Source organism: Corvus brachyrhynchos, unplaced genomic scaffold (genome assembly GCF_000691975.1).
Source record: "Corvus brachyrhynchos isolate BGI_N302 unplaced genomic scaffold, ASM69197v1 scaffold164, whole genome shotgun sequence".
Lineage (NCBI taxonomy): Eukaryota > Metazoa > Chordata > Aves > Passeriformes > Corvidae > Corvus > Corvus brachyrhynchos.
The window spans coordinates 755,058-772,394 of record NW_008237426.1 but is presented as its reverse complement, the minus strand read 5'-3'; the positions used below and the strand labels follow the sequence as shown (position 1 = coordinate 772,394).

At 48.5% G+C, this 17,337-nt stretch overlaps 1 protein-coding gene across 1 annotated transcript in view; it reads left to right on the top strand.

Moving 5' to 3' along the window:
• Nucleotides 1-17,337, top strand: part of MYO9A (myosin IXA) — a 168,951-nt gene that overhangs the window by 142,362 nt on the left and 9,252 nt on the right. Inside the window, 16 exon segments of the mRNA XM_017731129.1 lie at nt 4-88; nt 1,072-1,194; nt 1,699-1,848; nt 2,079-2,389; nt 3,318-3,751; nt 3,754-4,930; nt 6,356-6,437; nt 6,932-7,144; nt 11,654-11,766; nt 12,162-12,319; nt 12,707-12,933; nt 13,206-13,322; nt 13,794-13,982; nt 14,880-14,927; nt 15,591-15,702; nt 16,581-16,642. Of these exon segments, the coding sequence (XP_017586618.1) occupies nt 4-88; nt 1,072-1,194; nt 1,699-1,848; nt 2,079-2,389; nt 3,318-3,751; nt 3,754-4,930; nt 6,356-6,437; nt 6,932-7,144; nt 11,654-11,766; nt 12,162-12,319; nt 12,707-12,933; nt 13,206-13,322; nt 13,794-13,982; nt 14,880-14,927; nt 15,591-15,702; nt 16,581-16,642 (3,601 nt within the window).

Genomic DNA, 17,337 nt, shown 5'->3' with positions numbered 1-17,337 from the left:
CCGGGTGCGGCGGCAGCTGCGCTACACAGGGATGCTGGAGACCGTGCGCATTCGCCAGTCAGGATACAGCTGCAAATACTCCTTCCAGGTTGAGTACAACGGGCTTTGTCTTCCATCACCTTTAGCATCCTTAGCCCCGTTGTCTGAGTGCTGCTGGCTCGTTTTTTATCAGGGTAGTTAATTTCTAGCTCCTGGAAGGCAGTGGATGTAACAGGCTGTTCTCTGCCTATGAGCCACTCTAGACCTCGGGGAGGGCTGCGAGCCCCCTGCACCATGATTTTTGAACAAAAACCTGTATTTTTTTTTGCAACATGGACTCCCTTTTGGAAAAGAAGTGTCTGATCTGCACGTTCTCTTCTGCATCTGGAATTACTGGGAGTAGTGTTTGCCCTATCGTGTCGGTGTTAGCTGTGTCCCATCAGGAGGGTGGTCGGCATCCTCTGAACCTCTGGAGTTAGCCAGCTTTTCCTGTTTTCTTCTTTTCCATGTGTTTGCCAGGTTTTGTGCACATGTCAATCCTTTCATGCTTTGCTGGTGCCGATTGGCTTCCTGCTTGCGGCTGCTTTGGGGCAGACGTCGTGTCCTGCACAGCAGCTGTTCAGAAAAAGAAAAATGCTCAATGTTTTTTTTGCCAGGAGGAAGGATCCCAACCTTGCTTGGGAGGATCTCTCCTCTTGTACCTCCTTCACTCTTTGAATCCTCACAGCAGTAACGGCTGGAGCATCTCAGAGATGTTTTGCAGATGTTGGTATTCGCTTTCCGTAGTGGCCCTTGCTGGGGATTTGCAGCGTTTTTTTGCTTGGGATGACTCTGTGGCTCCTGCAGAACCTCTCCTCCCATGCTGAAAAACATTTGAACCTTGCTGGCTCCCTGCTTTGATGTGTTTCCCATCAAACCACAAATGATGGATGAAACTTGGTGTTCCCCAGTGCATAAAATGTTATCTGTTCTTCTGCTCACTCCAGAGATCCCGTTTCATGTGGCCGGTGGAGCAAATCTGTTATTTATGGGAGAAAGAAGCAGCAGGACCCAACTAACCAAATCTTGGTGTTCCTTTCTTTTCCTTCTCAGGATTTTGTGAACCATTTCCATGTCCTTTTGCCACAAGGGATCAGCCCGTCTAAGCACAATATCCATGATTTCTTCCGCAAGATAAAACTTGATCCAGACAATTACCAAGTTGGAAGAACAATGGTAAATGTTCATCCTCAGCTCAGCCTTTAAGACACAAATATAACATTTGCCTGTATTTCTGTCTGGTAAATTAGTATCTATATATGGTTTTAATTAATGAAACTGTTTTTCCTCTGTTTGCCAAAAATCAGTGATTTAAATGAAACTTAAAATATTATTAACATAAAAGAGTAAGGAATAATATTGTTTTGTTATTGGTTATAATGAGGCAGCCTGAAAAAACTCACATCCTCCAAAAAATTCCGTGTGTGTGTAGACTTAGATCAATACAATGGTTCTCATTTTGCCTCCCCTGATGGGAAAGCAGAGACTCTGTAATTCAGAGCTTAGACAGTCACAGGCTGTTATGAAACTGCTGCAACCTGTTAGAGGTGCCTTCACAAAATTCAGCTCCTCAACTTTCTTGGGAGCATCCAGGACACAGCAACCAGGAGGATTAAATCATTTGACTCGTGGTCTGGGAAGCTTTCCACGCTTGTGGTTTTTTTGGGTTGTTTTGGCCAGGTTTTCATGAAGGAACGGGAGCGGCAGCTTCTGCAGGACCTGCTGCACCAGGAGGTGCTGCGGAGGATCACACTGCTGCAGCGCTGGTTCCGCAGCCTGCTCTGCAGGAGGCAGTTCCTGAGCCTGCGGCACGCGGCCATCAGCATACAGGTGGGTGCTGCTGCTGGATTCCAGAGCAAATTACCGTCCCCAAATCCTACAGACAAGGCCCATGGGTAAAATCAGGTCTCCTTTCCAAGGAAGGAGCTTGCAGTCAGGATTTGACTCCTACTGCCATAACAGGTTGGGAATGGTGGGGAGCTGGAGAGGGTGCGTGAAGGCAGGTGCTATCCCATCTTCACACAACACCTGTTACAAGGAACCCCCTGCTGTGTTCGCAGAGATTTTGGCGTAGCTACCAGAGCAGAAAAAAAGGCAAACCATCCCCAGACCCTCTGGTCCTCAGCAAAGCCGCTGTCGTCCTGCAGACCCACTGGCGAGGCTTCGTGGAGCGGCGGAGGTTCCTGCAGATGCAGTTTGCAGCCCATCTCATCCAGAGCTGCTGGCGGGAGCACGCCAGGCGCCGGCACGCCGCGGCCACCAGCATCCAGGCGGCCTGGCGGGGACACCGCACCCGGCGGGCGTACGCAGCCCGCAGGAGCAGAGCCGTGTGCCTGCAGGCGGCGTGCCGGGGGTATTTGGCACGGCAAAGGTAACGCCGTTGGCCTCGGGTGAAGAGGAGCACGTTTTTTGGGGATGCTCACAGGGGAGGGAGGTGTGAATCAGGGCACTACAGTGACTTACGCAGGGCAGTGTTCCCTGGTGGCATCCATGACCCTCTCCCGACCTGCCCTGGTCCTTCGTTTGCCCACGCTTTCGAACAATTTAGCTGCACGTCCTGCTCTTGGAATAAGCGGAGCCTATTTCAGGTTGGAGCACGTAGGCAGTGCAAAGCCAAGGCCGTAAATACTCACAAGGGGTTTTTTTCCTCTTGGCAGCAGCACCAGTTTAAGTAGCCTATTTTTAGCTCAGATTGCCTCATCAATCTGGTTGCTGCGCTGGCTCACAAGGACAAGGGATACTGGAGCCAGCCGCTGTGGAGGGCACAGACTTTCCAGCCATGCCTTTGCACGCTGGCCACGGAAAAAGTCACGATTCACTCTCCAGAGGTGCTGCCTGCAAGGTGTGGAGCATCTTAACGTAGCGTGGAACATTTGGGAGCTGCAAAGAGCTCTTGGTGCCGGGCACAAGTCCCTGCTAGTTGTTCCAGACACAGCCTGGGCAGGATGGCGAAGATGGAGACGCCAAGGGGGTGTGATAGGTTAAGCTTTTCTGGCTCCGACAGCTTATGAAGGAGCTAGACCAGGGATGGAGGCTGGACCCACTGCCGTCAGCACGAGGGGAGCTTTCAGGTGCGTTGGGGCAGCCCTTGGGTGGTAGCAGAGATGGCAGAGGAGGAGGAGGTTTAAAACCAAATGTGCCTCACCTTGCCTTGCACCAGATGTGCAAGGAGGGTTGCTTGAGATGCTGGTGGTGGTGAGGTGATGGTGGTGGTGGTGATAAGACACCACTGGTGCAGTGCCTTAAAGGGTCCTGAGTGGGCACAGAGCTGAACATCCTGGTTTTCTGCTTTTTTCCAGGTTTAGAGCTTTGAAAGAGCAGCAATTAAAAGTGATGCAGCTGGAGAATGGCCTGGCAGGTAGAGAAGAGGATGGACTGGAAGCAGATGATGTTTTGGAAATTAAGGGCTCTGACCCATCTAAGTGGGAAGACGGCTCATTTGAAGAGCGAGTGAGAGCTGTAGAACAACATAAATCGCTGATGGAGAATAATCGGGTGAATCACATGGACCCACTGGATACTTCCCTCTACAAAAGGCATGAGAGAGCCAGCAGCCAGAGTGGGATGGACACCGAGGAGGAGGTCATCGTGAGAGAGAGGCCCAAGTCGCTGGAGGATCTCAACCAGAAAAAAGTGGTTCGTGCAAAGAGGGAAAGCCGGAGGATGCGGGAACTGGAACAGGCGAAATTCAGCTTGGAGCTGCTCAAGGTGCGCTCCACGGGCGGGCTGTCGCCTCGGAAGAGCAGCGCTGGTCCACCGAGCTGGTGTCCGAGGCGTTGCATTCCCCTCAGGGAACCCCAGAGAGCGAGAGCTCTCAAGGGAGCTTTGAGTTGTTAAGCTGTGAAGATACCCCAAGTAGTAAACTCGTTTCCTTAGTCTTGGATGAGCACGACACACAGTCGTTCTCCATGGACTCCCTGCCCAGCAGTCCCCAGGCCCAGCTGCAGGAGAAGGATGGGAGCAGCGATTTGCCGGGCTGCAGACAGACCCCAGCAGACGCGGAGCTGCCCGATAACCTCACCAGGAAGGAGCGTGGGGTCAGTGACCCCCAGAATGTTATAAAGGCTCACCCAAGAGAAACCCTCCTTTCCAGCAACCTCCCGACTTTCTACGTTCCACCGCAAGACAATGTGAAGGTGAAGCTGGTGGAGAATAACCTGAGGAATAAAGCAGTGGAAAGAGAGGAGAGGACAGTTACATTCTCCGAGGTCAGGAAGGACTCTGAGCCAGACCAGAGCAAAGCCTTAGGAGAAGCAGAGGGAGAGGAGAAACCCTCTACCAAGAGAGAGGAACGTGGGACAGGGACAGCAGCACGGGCCCTTTCTCCAGATTCTGTCATCAAGAGACTGGAAAAGCTCAACGTGGAGAAGGAAGAACGCCAAAAGCAGCTTCAGCTGCAAAATGAGAGGGAGATGATGGAGCAGATCCGCCAGCAGAAGGAAATTCTGGAGAGGCAACGCAAAGCCTTCGAGCAGCAAGGGAGGGTAGAGGCTTTGCAGAGGTTGGAGCAGAGCAGAGTGAAGGACCCTTCCCTCAAACCAGCCAAAAAAGCAGACAGCCGGCCTCAGTCAGTCCTCATCCTGCACCCCCAGAGCAGAGGGGAGCACAGCCCCACCCCAGGCATGGCTCCAACCTCAGCAGTGGACATCAAGGGTCTCACTGTTGGGACCAGGGGAAGCTCTCCAGCCCACAGCGCTCCCAAAGACCGACCTGTCAGCATGTTCGTGGAGCGAAGAGAGGGCCTGGAACCCCGCTGCCATTCCAAACCAGCTCTGGACCCCAAGGACCACCCGGGCAGCCATTTCTCAAGGACGGAGCGCCTCCGGCAACCTCGGATGCCCAGCCAGGGCACTGAGGAGACAAGGGCAAGCTCCATGTTCTTCACGCCAAAAGACAATCCCTTCGGCCTCCAGTGAGTAAAGAGATGGTGGGCTTTCTCCTAGGCTTTCTCCATAGGCTTTCTCCATAGGCTGTCTCCATAGGCTTTCTCCATAGCCTGTCTCCATGGCTGTCTCCATAGGCTGTCTCCGTAGGCTTTCTCCATAGCCTGTCTCCGTAGGCTTTCTCCATAGGCTTTCTCCATAGGCTGTCTCCATAGGCTGTCTCCGTAGGCTTTCTCCATAGGCTGTCTCCATAGGCTGTCTCCGTAGGCTCTTTCTTCTGCTAGGGACCTTTTTAGACAAAGGGTTCGGAACGTTGTTTCTGGAGTCTGCACAAACCCCATAGTTAAACAACACATTCTTGATCTTCTAGCAACAAGGAGGCCAGAGGGAAAGGAAAAAGACCTGGAATATGATTTCTCTGTCTCTTAAAACATCATATAATCCAGGGGAGATAGTCACGGACATTAGCAGGTGAAGGGAGTCAATGAACAGGCTCAATACTGGTTTTATTTACCCTACATGAATGGTGCTAGGAGTTTATTTCTCAAGGTGAAAGATAATGAATAAGTTTCTTAGGATTTTTGGGTGGTTGGAATAGAAATTACTCGATGAGGAAAAAAATTCCAGGATTTTCCTTGTTTACCATATAATTAATACATCCAGCAAAGCCATGTGGACACTCTGGCCACTGCAGATGAAAAAACACCATCTCTCCAGAGAGAGTTTGGGAGTGAATGCGCTTTGGAGACCATATCACTCACATATGTAATTAACTACACCTGTAATGGGCTTAGCAGTTGCTCAGCTCCATCACGTTGCTTCACCTTGGGCTGCTCCAGGATCTGGAGATGGCAGCAAGGTTTTGAGACAACGTTTGCTCCCACTCTGTTGTGTTTCTTAAAGTGCCTTGCCTAATTTGGGGGTGGTTTTGGCCATGTAGCTTAAAAAGGACATAAACCACCCCTGTCCTAACTCCTGCTGTACCCTTTCCAAGGCAAAAGCTCCCAGTGAATGACTGTTAGTAACTCAAAGTACCTCCAAATGTTGTAGTCTGGTGGGTTTTGTGCCATTTGTGACGAGAGAAGGTTCCTGTTTAAAATTTCTTTTCCTTGTTCATGAGCAACACGAACAAGCAACAGGGAGGAAAAAACATTAAGAATTGCTGTATTTTAATTTCTGCTCTGCAGCAGAATAGTCGCATTTGAGAATTCCAAAGTACAAAGGTACAATCCATAACCACCTTGCTGGATAAAGTTGACAGGCAGAATGTTTTCTCTTCTTGTCTTGTGGTATTAAGTCCAATCCTGAAGAATTCCAAGCAATTCCGAAACTCGACGACCTCAGACTTGCAATTTGGTCTTCACTGCTTGGACTGTGTGCTCCCGGGAGCTGGGCTGGCGTGGTGGGAAGGCTTTTGGGAGAGGATGAAAGATCTCTGTTCTGTTGTGTTTCAGCAGAGAGGCAAATCATCAGTGCCTTTCCAAAGGTGAACTAGCACGGAAGCCGTTTAAGATGCCGGGGTCTGGCAGAGGCGAGGTGAGTTGTGACTTGTTTATTTTCTCTTTCCATTGAAAAGGCAGAAAATAACTTATTCTGCCAGTTTTCCCTCAAAAGCTTCAAAGACGTGAACTCTGAAGTGCAAGGGCTGCTAGACATGGATAGGGAAGGGGGATATGATAGCATGGTAACCTCCACACCTTCTCTTAAAATAAAAAGCCCTGTAGGAATAATTTGTAGCAGCTCTGGATAAAAGGATCCTGTGATCCTGATGGCAAACACTGTCCAGCACCGTCTTGTCCTGGTTTGGTTTAACGTCCGTTTGAGTAACACCCATGATTGTCCATTTCCACCGTCCTGTCTTGGTTTTTGTTCTTCCTGGTCCTTTGCTGTTGTCACTAGACATAATGCTGCATCCCCTCCGTGGGGTGCGGCGTCACTCAGAGATGTCTTAAGGCTACGTGGCTAGAGTCTCCTTTTTACTTTAAAACCCTTCTTTTCGTTTTGTTTTGTTTTATCCTTTGGTCAAGCAGGTGCCCAGACCGAGCCATAAAAAGAAAGCCCGCATGGCGCGGACGCGCTCCGATTTCTTGACTAGAGGTACTTTTGCTGATGGGGAGGGGGATACGGAGGAAGAGGATTACGATGGCAGTTTTGAGTTCCTTCTCTCCTCTGAGCACCCTCCTCACGCCGAGGCGGTGCCTGCAGCCCGCCTGGGGCAGGCCTGTTACAGTGACTCCGAAATGGTAATTGTGTCCAATGTGGCGGGGAAATGAAACTGAGGGAGTGAGCGGAGCTGCGGGAGCCTTTCTTTGCTAACCTTAGCTGCACTGATCCCTCCACCGCTTCTTTTCCCACTCCCAAGGATGCTGTAGATGGGTAAACTTGGCAAACACAGCATAAACAGAGGCAACACCATGGAATCACAGAATCACAGAATGGTTTGGATTGGAAGGGACTTTAAATCTCATCTAATTCCAACCCCCTACCATGGGCAGAGACACCTTCCACTAGACCAGGGTGCTCAGAGCTCCATCCAAACTCTGTTTCTTGATCCTGGGTTGATAGATGTCCACCACAGTTCTCACAGTTTCCTGGAGCATTACAACTTGTATTCCACAACTACCTGTTTTGGGGGCTTTAACCTCAATCCTCCCCTTGGAACCTTTTGATCTAAAAATGGTCTACACACATCTGTAACAAAAACGAAAGTAAATATGTCCAAAAAGCAGCAGACCACAAAATGATATAAATCGTGCACCTTCATTTACTTCTGATTTTTTATCCTTAGCCACAATATCCGATGATCATTCGGTCCTCAGTTATCAGAGTGATGCTGGCAGACAGCAGCTCAGAGAAAGCAAAACCATGGAAATTGGGCAATGAAAACATAGTGAGGGTGAAATGGTGGGTTTAAAACAAAGACAACCAACCTGAGTGGTTTTTCCAAGCCCAGTGACGAGTACCCCTTGGCAGGTCCGACATGAGCCAGCGCAGTGGAGCTTTTGCATCTCAGGCTTAATCTCCCAGCCACATAAGCTGCTTTTGGAAAATCACAAACCGAGAGGAAGAGGCCAACAGATTCCAACCCGCTCATAATTTTTTTCCTGAGGAGTGTGGAGATGTTCCTGTAGGAGTGTGGTTAAACAAGAATCATCTCCTGCTGGGAGAGTTTGGGTGGAGCGTTGGGTAGGGCTGCCATGTTCCTCTCCTCCAGCTGCAGTACAGGATGTGGAGCTGAGTATAAAACCAAAGAAAAGCATGAAACCCAAAGCCAGTGATTTATTTTGTGCCGCAGCATTGCTGTGGGTCCAGCAAACATCCCATGCAATCCTGAAAGCTGCTTTTCCTAGAAAAGCAGGTGGTCAAGGAGGGCTTTTCATGACTTTTCTTTTAGCAGCTCTTATTATAAAGGATAATTTTTCCCAGAATAATTTCCTCACTGAAAGAGGGAAGAGATTTACAAATTCCATAAATTTTTAGGCCTGGTCTTGATAAATTTGCTGGGGGGGTTGAGACAGGAATACTCAAAACCTGATTGAAAGTCACATCTCTATGGACTGAGATAACCTGGCTGCAGCTTTGTACAAATCCCCGCTTGTGGATTGGGAAAGGGAGAATTTTATGTAGTAAAATGGACTTTTTTACACAGAATCATAGGAACATTTAGGTTAGAAAAGATCCCTAAGATTGTTGAGTCGAACCACAAACCCAGCACCGCCTTGCTCACCACCAAACCATGGCACCCTGTGCCATACCTGGAGTGCTTTGCTGTGCTCCTGGAGGCTGCCCACATGCAAAGGGGAATTGTAGCTGTAGAAATCATTCCCTCTGGGGTGTGAAAAGTGCTGTGCTGGTGCTTGGCAAGCTCCATCCTTGGGAGCATCCTGGGTCACAGCACTCCTTGGAAGTGCTCTTTGGGACTCTGCTCACCTGGTTTAACAGCTCTCAGTGCATGCGAGTAGCAGTAGGTGCCACCTCTCTCCTGTCTCTGCTGTGTCCCTCTTCTCCTCTGCTCTCCAGCACTGGTTCTAACTGGTGCTCAGGACTTTCACCCCTCATGTGGTTAAGTTCTGCTTTCTAGGCCAATGCTACCCCTGACATCGTGTGCTGCGCGCTACCCTCCATCTGTGTGTCCTGACAACGTGTCCAGTGTTTCCATCTGTATTCTGTATTGCAGGTTTGGGATCAGCCCTTTGGCTTGGGGCTTTTTTGGGTCAGGATCATCACAAGTAGCAAGATTTCGGGACTGTTTATCCGTATTTATTAGCAGAGCCCAGTTGGGTGTTGCAGATGGTGGAGCAGCCTGTGATAAAGCTGGACTGGTGCCTGTGGGGGTGGTTTGGGTACAAACACAGGAGGTTGATGTCTGTGCAGACACATTGGTTGTGCCTTGTGATGGTCACATGAAGGCAAGTCCAGCAGCCACCATGTGCAGGCTGGGTCCTGTGCCAGTGAATAGCTCCTTCATGCAGCTCCTGCCTCCAGCTACAACCTTCCAAAACAGCCTCTTCCCATGTCCTGCTCAGCAGCCCAGGCTGCTGGATGGATGAGTGAGAGATCACGTGCAGCCCCATGGAGCTGAGCATGTGATGGGTCACCAGCTGCACCGCCTGGTTTGCCCGTTCTTTTCTTGGCCATCAAGTCACTGATTGTGTTCCCCACCTGGTGAGTAGAGGCCCACTGGAATCCAGTGCTCCCAACCCATGTCCAGGGGTATCCCAGAGCATCGAACACCCAGAGCATCTGCAGCCCATGGGGCACCAGTACATGAGGTGGCTGCTGCAGGTACAGTTGACTCCAAGGTTCTTTAAGGATTAAGGGCCTTCTGACAAGACCAAGATTCAAGTTTTTTGGCTGGTGAATAGCCAAGAATTAACCTACCTTGCAGTGAGACACAAGTGGGAGGAGCAGCTCCTGGCTGTGGTCAGCACATGTTAACACCACTTTTGTTTGCCACCTACGCCTGGAGAGCTTTCCTGCAGCAGCTGCATAAGTGGAAAGCCATGGCTAGAGGAACCACACCAGAAATACCCTCTGCAAACATCCTTAGAGAGAGGGACCTGCATAATGAACCAGTCGTTTTGCTCCACCCTCCACACTAAAGCCATGAACTGACGAAGATGAGTCCAAGTACTTGCCACTAGCTGATCCCAAGCACAGCTGAAGAGCCAGCAGTGAAAGAAGTTCTCTTGTCCTAAGCCATTCAGAGGGAGCTTGAGGAAGTTCTTCCATGCAGCATTCACTGAGCTTCAGGAAGTTTTTCCATGCAGCACACAGCACTGCTGCCTGCTGGGATGAGCCCCTTGGCCATAGTTACCTTATGGGTGGGTGAAACACAGGTTGCTCTGTCAGAGGAAAAATACTTGGTCCCTTCCTCATCCAGGAGACAACTTCAGAGCCCCAGTTATTGCCATTTGCCCTCTTGGTGCTTTGTTGTGTTCCCTAGGAGGGGATTTTCTGGTGCAGATGCTCATTTTGACATCTGAGAAGGTTTCCTGTCCTTTCCCTTCAGAGTTTCCTGGCAGAGAACCTCAGACAGAAGGATCTCATGCAAAAAATGCCTTTTAGTCTTTGTTTATTAAAGCTGGAAACTCAAAAAGTTGAAATTACCCAAGAACAAAACCATGTTGTAGGGGCAAATATTTAACAGATCATTTTTAAAACAAGTAATAGGTTTGGGCTGGATGGAGTCACTTTTACAGGTCTTGAATTGCTTTTTTCCTAGTGTCCACCCACAATTTCTGTGTGATCATCACCTAAATGTAAGAATGACAGGAACAAAATCTCTTTCATGGTTTAGGCAGTTCCTGACTTTCCCAGTGGTAATTTTGCCTTACATGCTGCCATCTCCTGGTTGGAAGAGAGGTTAGTCAGGGGGAGAAATAAAACATGGAAAATGAGTAAATATGGCAAATGTGCCCCCCTCCCCCTGCCTATTTTTTATAGAATTTTATTTAAAATCTTTTTAATAGAAGTAAAATAAGTGCTTTAAAACATAGAGCATTCAGTTGAGACATTGAGGTGATAGGAAAGCTACAGGAGGTATTTGACCATCAGCTCCCAAATCACAGCTGCAATCAGAAAATAGAACAAAAATTTTTATATTTTTTAAATATGGCAATTCTGCTTCTGGGCTACTTCATGGGATCCTGTTAGGCTGAATTATTGTAAATTCATCCCACCCTTAAAAATTATCCAAGGGCACATTAAATGGTGGCAAAGATGGAGATATTTTCTATTAAAGCTGAAAAATTTCTTCATTAAAGGGTTCATTTTGGTGTGTCCTTGGCACAAAGACTTTGGTCTTTTTTTCTGTAAAGTGCTCAACAAGAGTTGGAACCTCTGCTGGGACAGATCCAGGTGGTTGAAGGTTCCCTTGGGGAATCACTTCTTTGTGGCTAACAGGACACTCTGGGTGGAGAGCTGGAGTGTCTGGGTGAAGATGGTGGAAGAGCTGTGCAGGCTGATCAATAAGGACCCGTGGCTTGGTGCAAACTGATTTTCATCACCGACTGCTCAAGGAAAAAGAAAGTTGTACCTGGTTGGAGAGTTGGCAGGGGAAATGCCTCTCTTTATTAGGAGTCATTAAAATATTTCTCTAGGGGTCACCAGGACTGTAGGTTTTCACTTGTAGGCAAGTAGAAATAAAGATGTAGGAGATGAAATAGCTGATTTTTGATAGGGAAAAAAAATCATCTGATATCCCAAGAGCTGTCTTGTTTTTAAATGCTCTGTGCTTGGAATCGTTACAGACCATGCAGCGATTCACCTCCGGGGAAGGCCAGGCCAAACTGCACAAAACCATGTCCCAGGGGGAGATTGGGAAGCTGGCGGCCACGCAGAAGAGTCTGACTCCAGATGGGAGGTAGGAATCACGGCTGGAGATGGCAGACATGTCCCTCCCGTGTCCCTCTTGCTCTCCATCACCCTGTTGAGCCACCCAGGCTCCTTTGGAGCTGCCAAGGCGAGCACGAGTTACCCTTCCCACCTTTCCTACATGACTATTTAAATGAGATGTCTGGCTCATGGCACAATTAAGTTTTGGTGACATGGGCCACACGTCCTGTCCCAAACCACCCAATCCCATCCACGAAACTGAAGTTTCTCGCCTTTGCTGAGGTCGAGTAGCCATGTTTCCCTGGTAGAAATTGCGTGGATTCATCTCCTCAAGCACCAGGAAGGTCCAGGAGATTGGGGTAGTTTTGGGTAGAAGGACATTTCCTAGTGAAGGCAGTTCCTCTTTCCATGATTTATTTCCAGGCCTCAAAGAGCCAAGATGAGGTTCTGGGTGAAGGGAAAGCAGGGGGAGAAGAAGACCCCCCGGGAGAAGCTCGCTACCCAGTCTGAGCTGCTGGAGCTGTACGCTGAGCAGGAAGCCCCTGGCAGGGAGGCCATTCCTGGCTTGCAGCTTGGTGAAGGTACGTGGTGGGGGGACACAGGACCAGTTGTAAGGAGAGAGAAACTGGGTTGGGAAATGGGGATGTGTCCATGCTGGTTCATGTCTCTTAATTCATGGATGGTGTCAACCCAGAGCGATGGCAAGCAGGTTAGAGGGTGGGATCCATAATGGATCTCAAGGAATTCCATGTCACTAATCCTTCCAGCCACCATCTGGACATGGACAGATGTTTCCTCTCTTGAGGGAGGAAATAACCAAAGCAGAAATGACATTTAATCTTCCTGTGAGTTCTACACTGTGCTTTTCTCCTCCACAGCTTTATTCCGATGCCCATCTCCCTGTTTCAGTGTCACAATTATTTTTCATCTGCTCATCAATCTCTCTCCCTCTTCTCATTTATCACCAGCAGAGTTGGGTCCTCATCACCTGACGCCCCCACGGAGTCCTGAGCTGTCAGGCATCTACCGGCGGGAGTTCAAGGAGAACAAGGAACCCTCTCCCAAAGTGAAGCGCAAGCGCAGCGTCAAAATCAGCAACGTGGCTCTGGAGCCCGTGCAGTGGCAGAACGACTCCCTGCAGATCATAACCAGCGCCAGTGACCTGAAGAGCATGGATGAGTTTCTCCTGAAAAAGGTAACTGCTGCCTTCACTGCTCCATAAATCAGCACAGAGATCCAGGAGCAGATGGAGGCAGTGAAGTCAAAATGGTCCTGTGGGCAACTGTAGTCATGCTAATAATTCATCTAAGGGTGCCAGGGCAGGTCTGGGAGTAGTTTCTGGTTTTCATGTAGTAGAAACCACCTGGTGATCATGGTGGAGCAGCTGCTTCTTAGTGCTGCTTCATCTCACGCCAGCTCTGCTGCAGCAAAAGGGCCGTGGGTGCCAAAACCCCCTTGTTTTCCCAGATGAATGAACTGGACAACGAGGATAGCAAGAAGGACACGCTGGTGGATGTCGTGTTCAAGAAAGCACTGAAGGAATTCCGACAAAACATCTTCAGTTTTTACTCCTCGGCGTTGGCGGTAAGCAAACAGATGATGGGTGGGACTTCCATTTCCAGGAGAAAAGGGATATTCTGGTTGTCCTGGTGGTACAGGTGTTGCCAAGCCCTCCATTGCTGGTCTGCTCATCCCAAAGGATGGATATGCTTCCTTTGCATTCAGTCCCATGATCTAAATTTGGACTAACTCTTCCTCATGAGCCATTGGGTGTAGATTCCTGATCCTCATTACAGCTTTGCTCCCAGCCAAAGTGGAGATGACAGAAAGTCAATAAACTCCAATTTGCCCCCCAAAGTGCCTGGAAACCTTTGTGTTACCTTTGCGAGTGATGGAGATGTCTGATCCTTTTTTCTTCTCTTTATCATACTTGGACTTTCCCCAAGCAGCTGGAAGCTGGTGAGGCTGAAATAATTGTCTGGAGAAGAAAAAGTCTCCAGAAACAGCTGGGCTGTATAAAAATCACCTTTCTTTTCGCTTCTGTTTCCTTAAAAGATGGACGATGGGAAAAGCATCCGCTACAAGGACCTCTACGCCTTATTCGAGCAGATTCTGGAGAAGACCATGAGGCTTGAGCAGAGGGACTGGAGTGAGTCTCCGGTTAAAGTCTGGGTCAATACCTTCAAAGTCTTCCTGGATGAATATATGATAGAGTACAAACCCCTGGACTACACCGCAGGGAAGGTACTTGGCACTTTTCTTAAACTCCCTTGAAGGCTTGGGAACTGTCTTTCTGTGGGGTTGTGCCTCTGTAGACACCTGGGACCCTCTGTTGTCTTCTCTGCTTTAAGCTGAGCTGGACAAGGCAAGGTGTGGCTCACTGGTTGTGTGTCACTGGGCTCAGCCAAGCCCAGATCACATCTGGGCTGAGTGGGGCTTGGCCAACGCCAAGGATTAAATGTTATCTCCAGGTCAAAGCTGCAACCAGCTGTGGATGGTTGGAAAGGCAGCTCCTGGTTCTTCTTCTTTAGTTCTGGGGGGTTTGTTCAAACTTTGAGGGACAGTGAAAGAGATACACCCTCTCACATCTCCTGATCACTTCCCAAGTGACCACACACATCACCATGGGTTGGGTTGCAGGAGAAGGGGCAGTGGCTCAGGTCTAGGTACGGTTCTTAGAGCAGTAAGAGCCTGCACCGTGTCCCAGACCTGATGTCACTTCCTGCTCCATACTGTCTGCAAGGCTGACCACGGGATCTGAGGCCGGGCTTGGGAGATGGTGTCTGTTGTGCAAATATCCCATCTCCTGGCTCTTCTGCTCCGAGTCCTGTCCAGCCTCCTCTCCAGGCAGGTTTTCCTCAGAGCAGGCTGAGCATCATGTTCCCCGTGAGTCGCTGCTGGTGGGGTCAGAGCTGGAGCAGCAGCTACTCCCAGCTCCAAGATGAAGATGGAAAGAGCTATCCAGGGAAATTCCAAAAATGGTGTGATCCATAGGAGAGTTATTTAGAGTGACTCTCCTGGGGCTTCAGGTGCACCGGAGAATGGTGCTGGAAGGCACTGGACAATGTTAGATATGAACCCTCTGTACTCTTTACCTGGCAAAATTGCCCGAAAATTGACTTAAATCTCTTTCGTCACCAGGTGCCAAAAACAGAACGTAAAAAGAGAAGGAAAAAGGAAACAGATGTGGTGAGTTAAGCCTGCACATTAAAAAATCAATGTCCTTGGGGCCAGAATGACAATAGACCAGCTTGTGACATGTCCTGGGCTGAGATCTGAATGTCAGCCCTGAAAGGACATGTTAGAAAGACATTCAAGATGGATCTGCTTTGCTTGATCAAGGATCACTTGGGTTGGCTCTGAAAACACATCCCTCATCAGCCAAAACATAAATGTAATGTCAAGGGTTGTTAGAGAAGGGCTGAAAGCAAAACAAAGTCTTGCTCCGGGTTTCTGCATAAATTTATAGTGTGTGTTTTACATCTCTGGGATCAGACATGTAGGACATTACATCTCCTGTTTTCCTAAGGGATATGATGGTACTAGGGAGGGTGTAGGTGCAGAGCCAAAAAAAGGGGCCGCAGATGCATAGGAAACCTTCTTAACGTGAAGAAGTTGACCTGCCAAGCTCAGTTAAAGAGTTTCCAACCTGCTTCCATGATGGTTCGGTTCCCCTATAAGATGGATGTTGGTTTGGGTTGTCTGTGGGGTTGTTGGGCTGAAAAGGAAACAAAAATACCAAATAAAAGCAAGTAAGAGCTGAAGTTGGACAGCTGACTGTGTTCATCTTCCCATTTTGCAGCAGGCTGAGCACCAGCTCCCTTTTCTCACCACCCAACCTTTATCCTCCAGGTGGAAGAGCACAATGGTCACATTTTCAAGGCGACCCAATACAGCATCCCCACGTATTGTGAATATTGTTCCTCCTTGATCTGGATCATGGACAGGGCTTCTGTTTGTAAATGTAAGCACCCTTTCTTTGGTCCTTTTCTTGTGCTTCTATCACAGTGATGAGTTCGGGGATTTTGAAGTGTTCGCTGCTGTTTCCTCCAACCCCACGCTCAAGTAATTTTGATTTTTGTAACACCTGAAGAGCTTTAGGAACTTAGTTCTTAAGGTTTCTGAAGTCAACTAGTAAGTCCACCCTAGCAGTCCTTCCTGGCACAGGTAGAGCTTTGTGTTACACATCCTATCCCATCAGGTTATGTGGCCATCCCTTAATGTCAGACACACTGAAGTGTCATGGTAGGAAGGACAGTAAAGTCAGGTATGGAAATGTGCCCTGAGGATGCCTGTGGGGATCCTGACCTTGACAAACTCATTTGGCTTCGCCTTTTTGACTTTCAGGCATGTAAATTTTTGGGGAGATCAGGAAAATGGAAGAGGGATGGTGGAAAAGGTTGATCCGTCTCTTTTTGGAAAAGCCCAAGAGATGGATCAACCTTTTCCATCATCCCTCCTCCATTTTTGTGATTAGGTTGGCAGCATCAGCCCTGGAGCATTTGAGGCCCAGTGCAGGAAGAATACAAATGAGGTGCCATTTCCAATCTCTGAGGGTATCTGTGTCTGATAGCTCGGAGTCACTCATGGATTATAGTCTGAGTTGATCTGTCAGAGGGGGAGGGTTTAATGTTTCATGGACTTAAATATGGCACCTTTAATTTTGAAGGCTTCATTATTTTTGTTTGAGTGGATCTAATACAGACTTGGCCCCTGGAAACTGTAAATCCAACATGCTTTTGACCTGGTAGTTCTGAGGAGAGCTGCTCAATTCATATGAATTCCTATTTCTCCAGCAATGTGACCTTTGGGATAATTAAACACTCCTTTTCTCCATTGCAGTATGTAAATATGCTTGTCACAAGAAGTGCTGTCTTAAAACCACGACCAAGTGCTCCAAAAAGGTAAATGTCTCTCATTGCTTTGCTTTCATTAAATATCTTGAGACAGTGATCCCAAGTTTGTATAAAAATTGTTGGAGGTGCAAAACTTGATAGAATGCTGGCAATAACCCTCCTTTGAGCAGGAGCTTGGACCAGAGATCCCCAGAGGTCTCTCCAGCCGGAGTTTTGTAGGTATTTTGGGAATTACGCAGCGATGAGTCACTGTAGATCTGCCCAGTCATGCAGCAGATATTGCAGTGTCATTCCCTGACTTGTAACCACACGGAATAATAGGAATTTCCCTCACTTTGTAGCTTTTAAGGATTTGGAAATGTGGGGTTATTCTTGGAAATACAGGTTATTTCTCACGCCAACGGTCCCTGCTTGCCATGGCTGTGCGAAGAAGGGCAGGTGGAGGATGTTCACTGCCCTCTTTAGCGGGGAATTAAATATTGTTTACTGGATTTAAGGTTGTGGGGAACAGGGAATGAGTGCAGCAGGTCATCCTGGCTAACAATGACTCATCAAGATTTGGTGGGGTTTTTTTAAAATAGCTTATTTTGTGCCCAAAAGAAGGAAATAGAGTCAGGATAATAATGAGTGGAAAGTTTTATCAGCTTCCTGGGAGGCTGTTCAGGGGAGAACAACCTCCATAATACACAGCCCCTAGAAAGCTGCAAGAGTCCATTTGTATTTTGAATATATATAGGATTTTT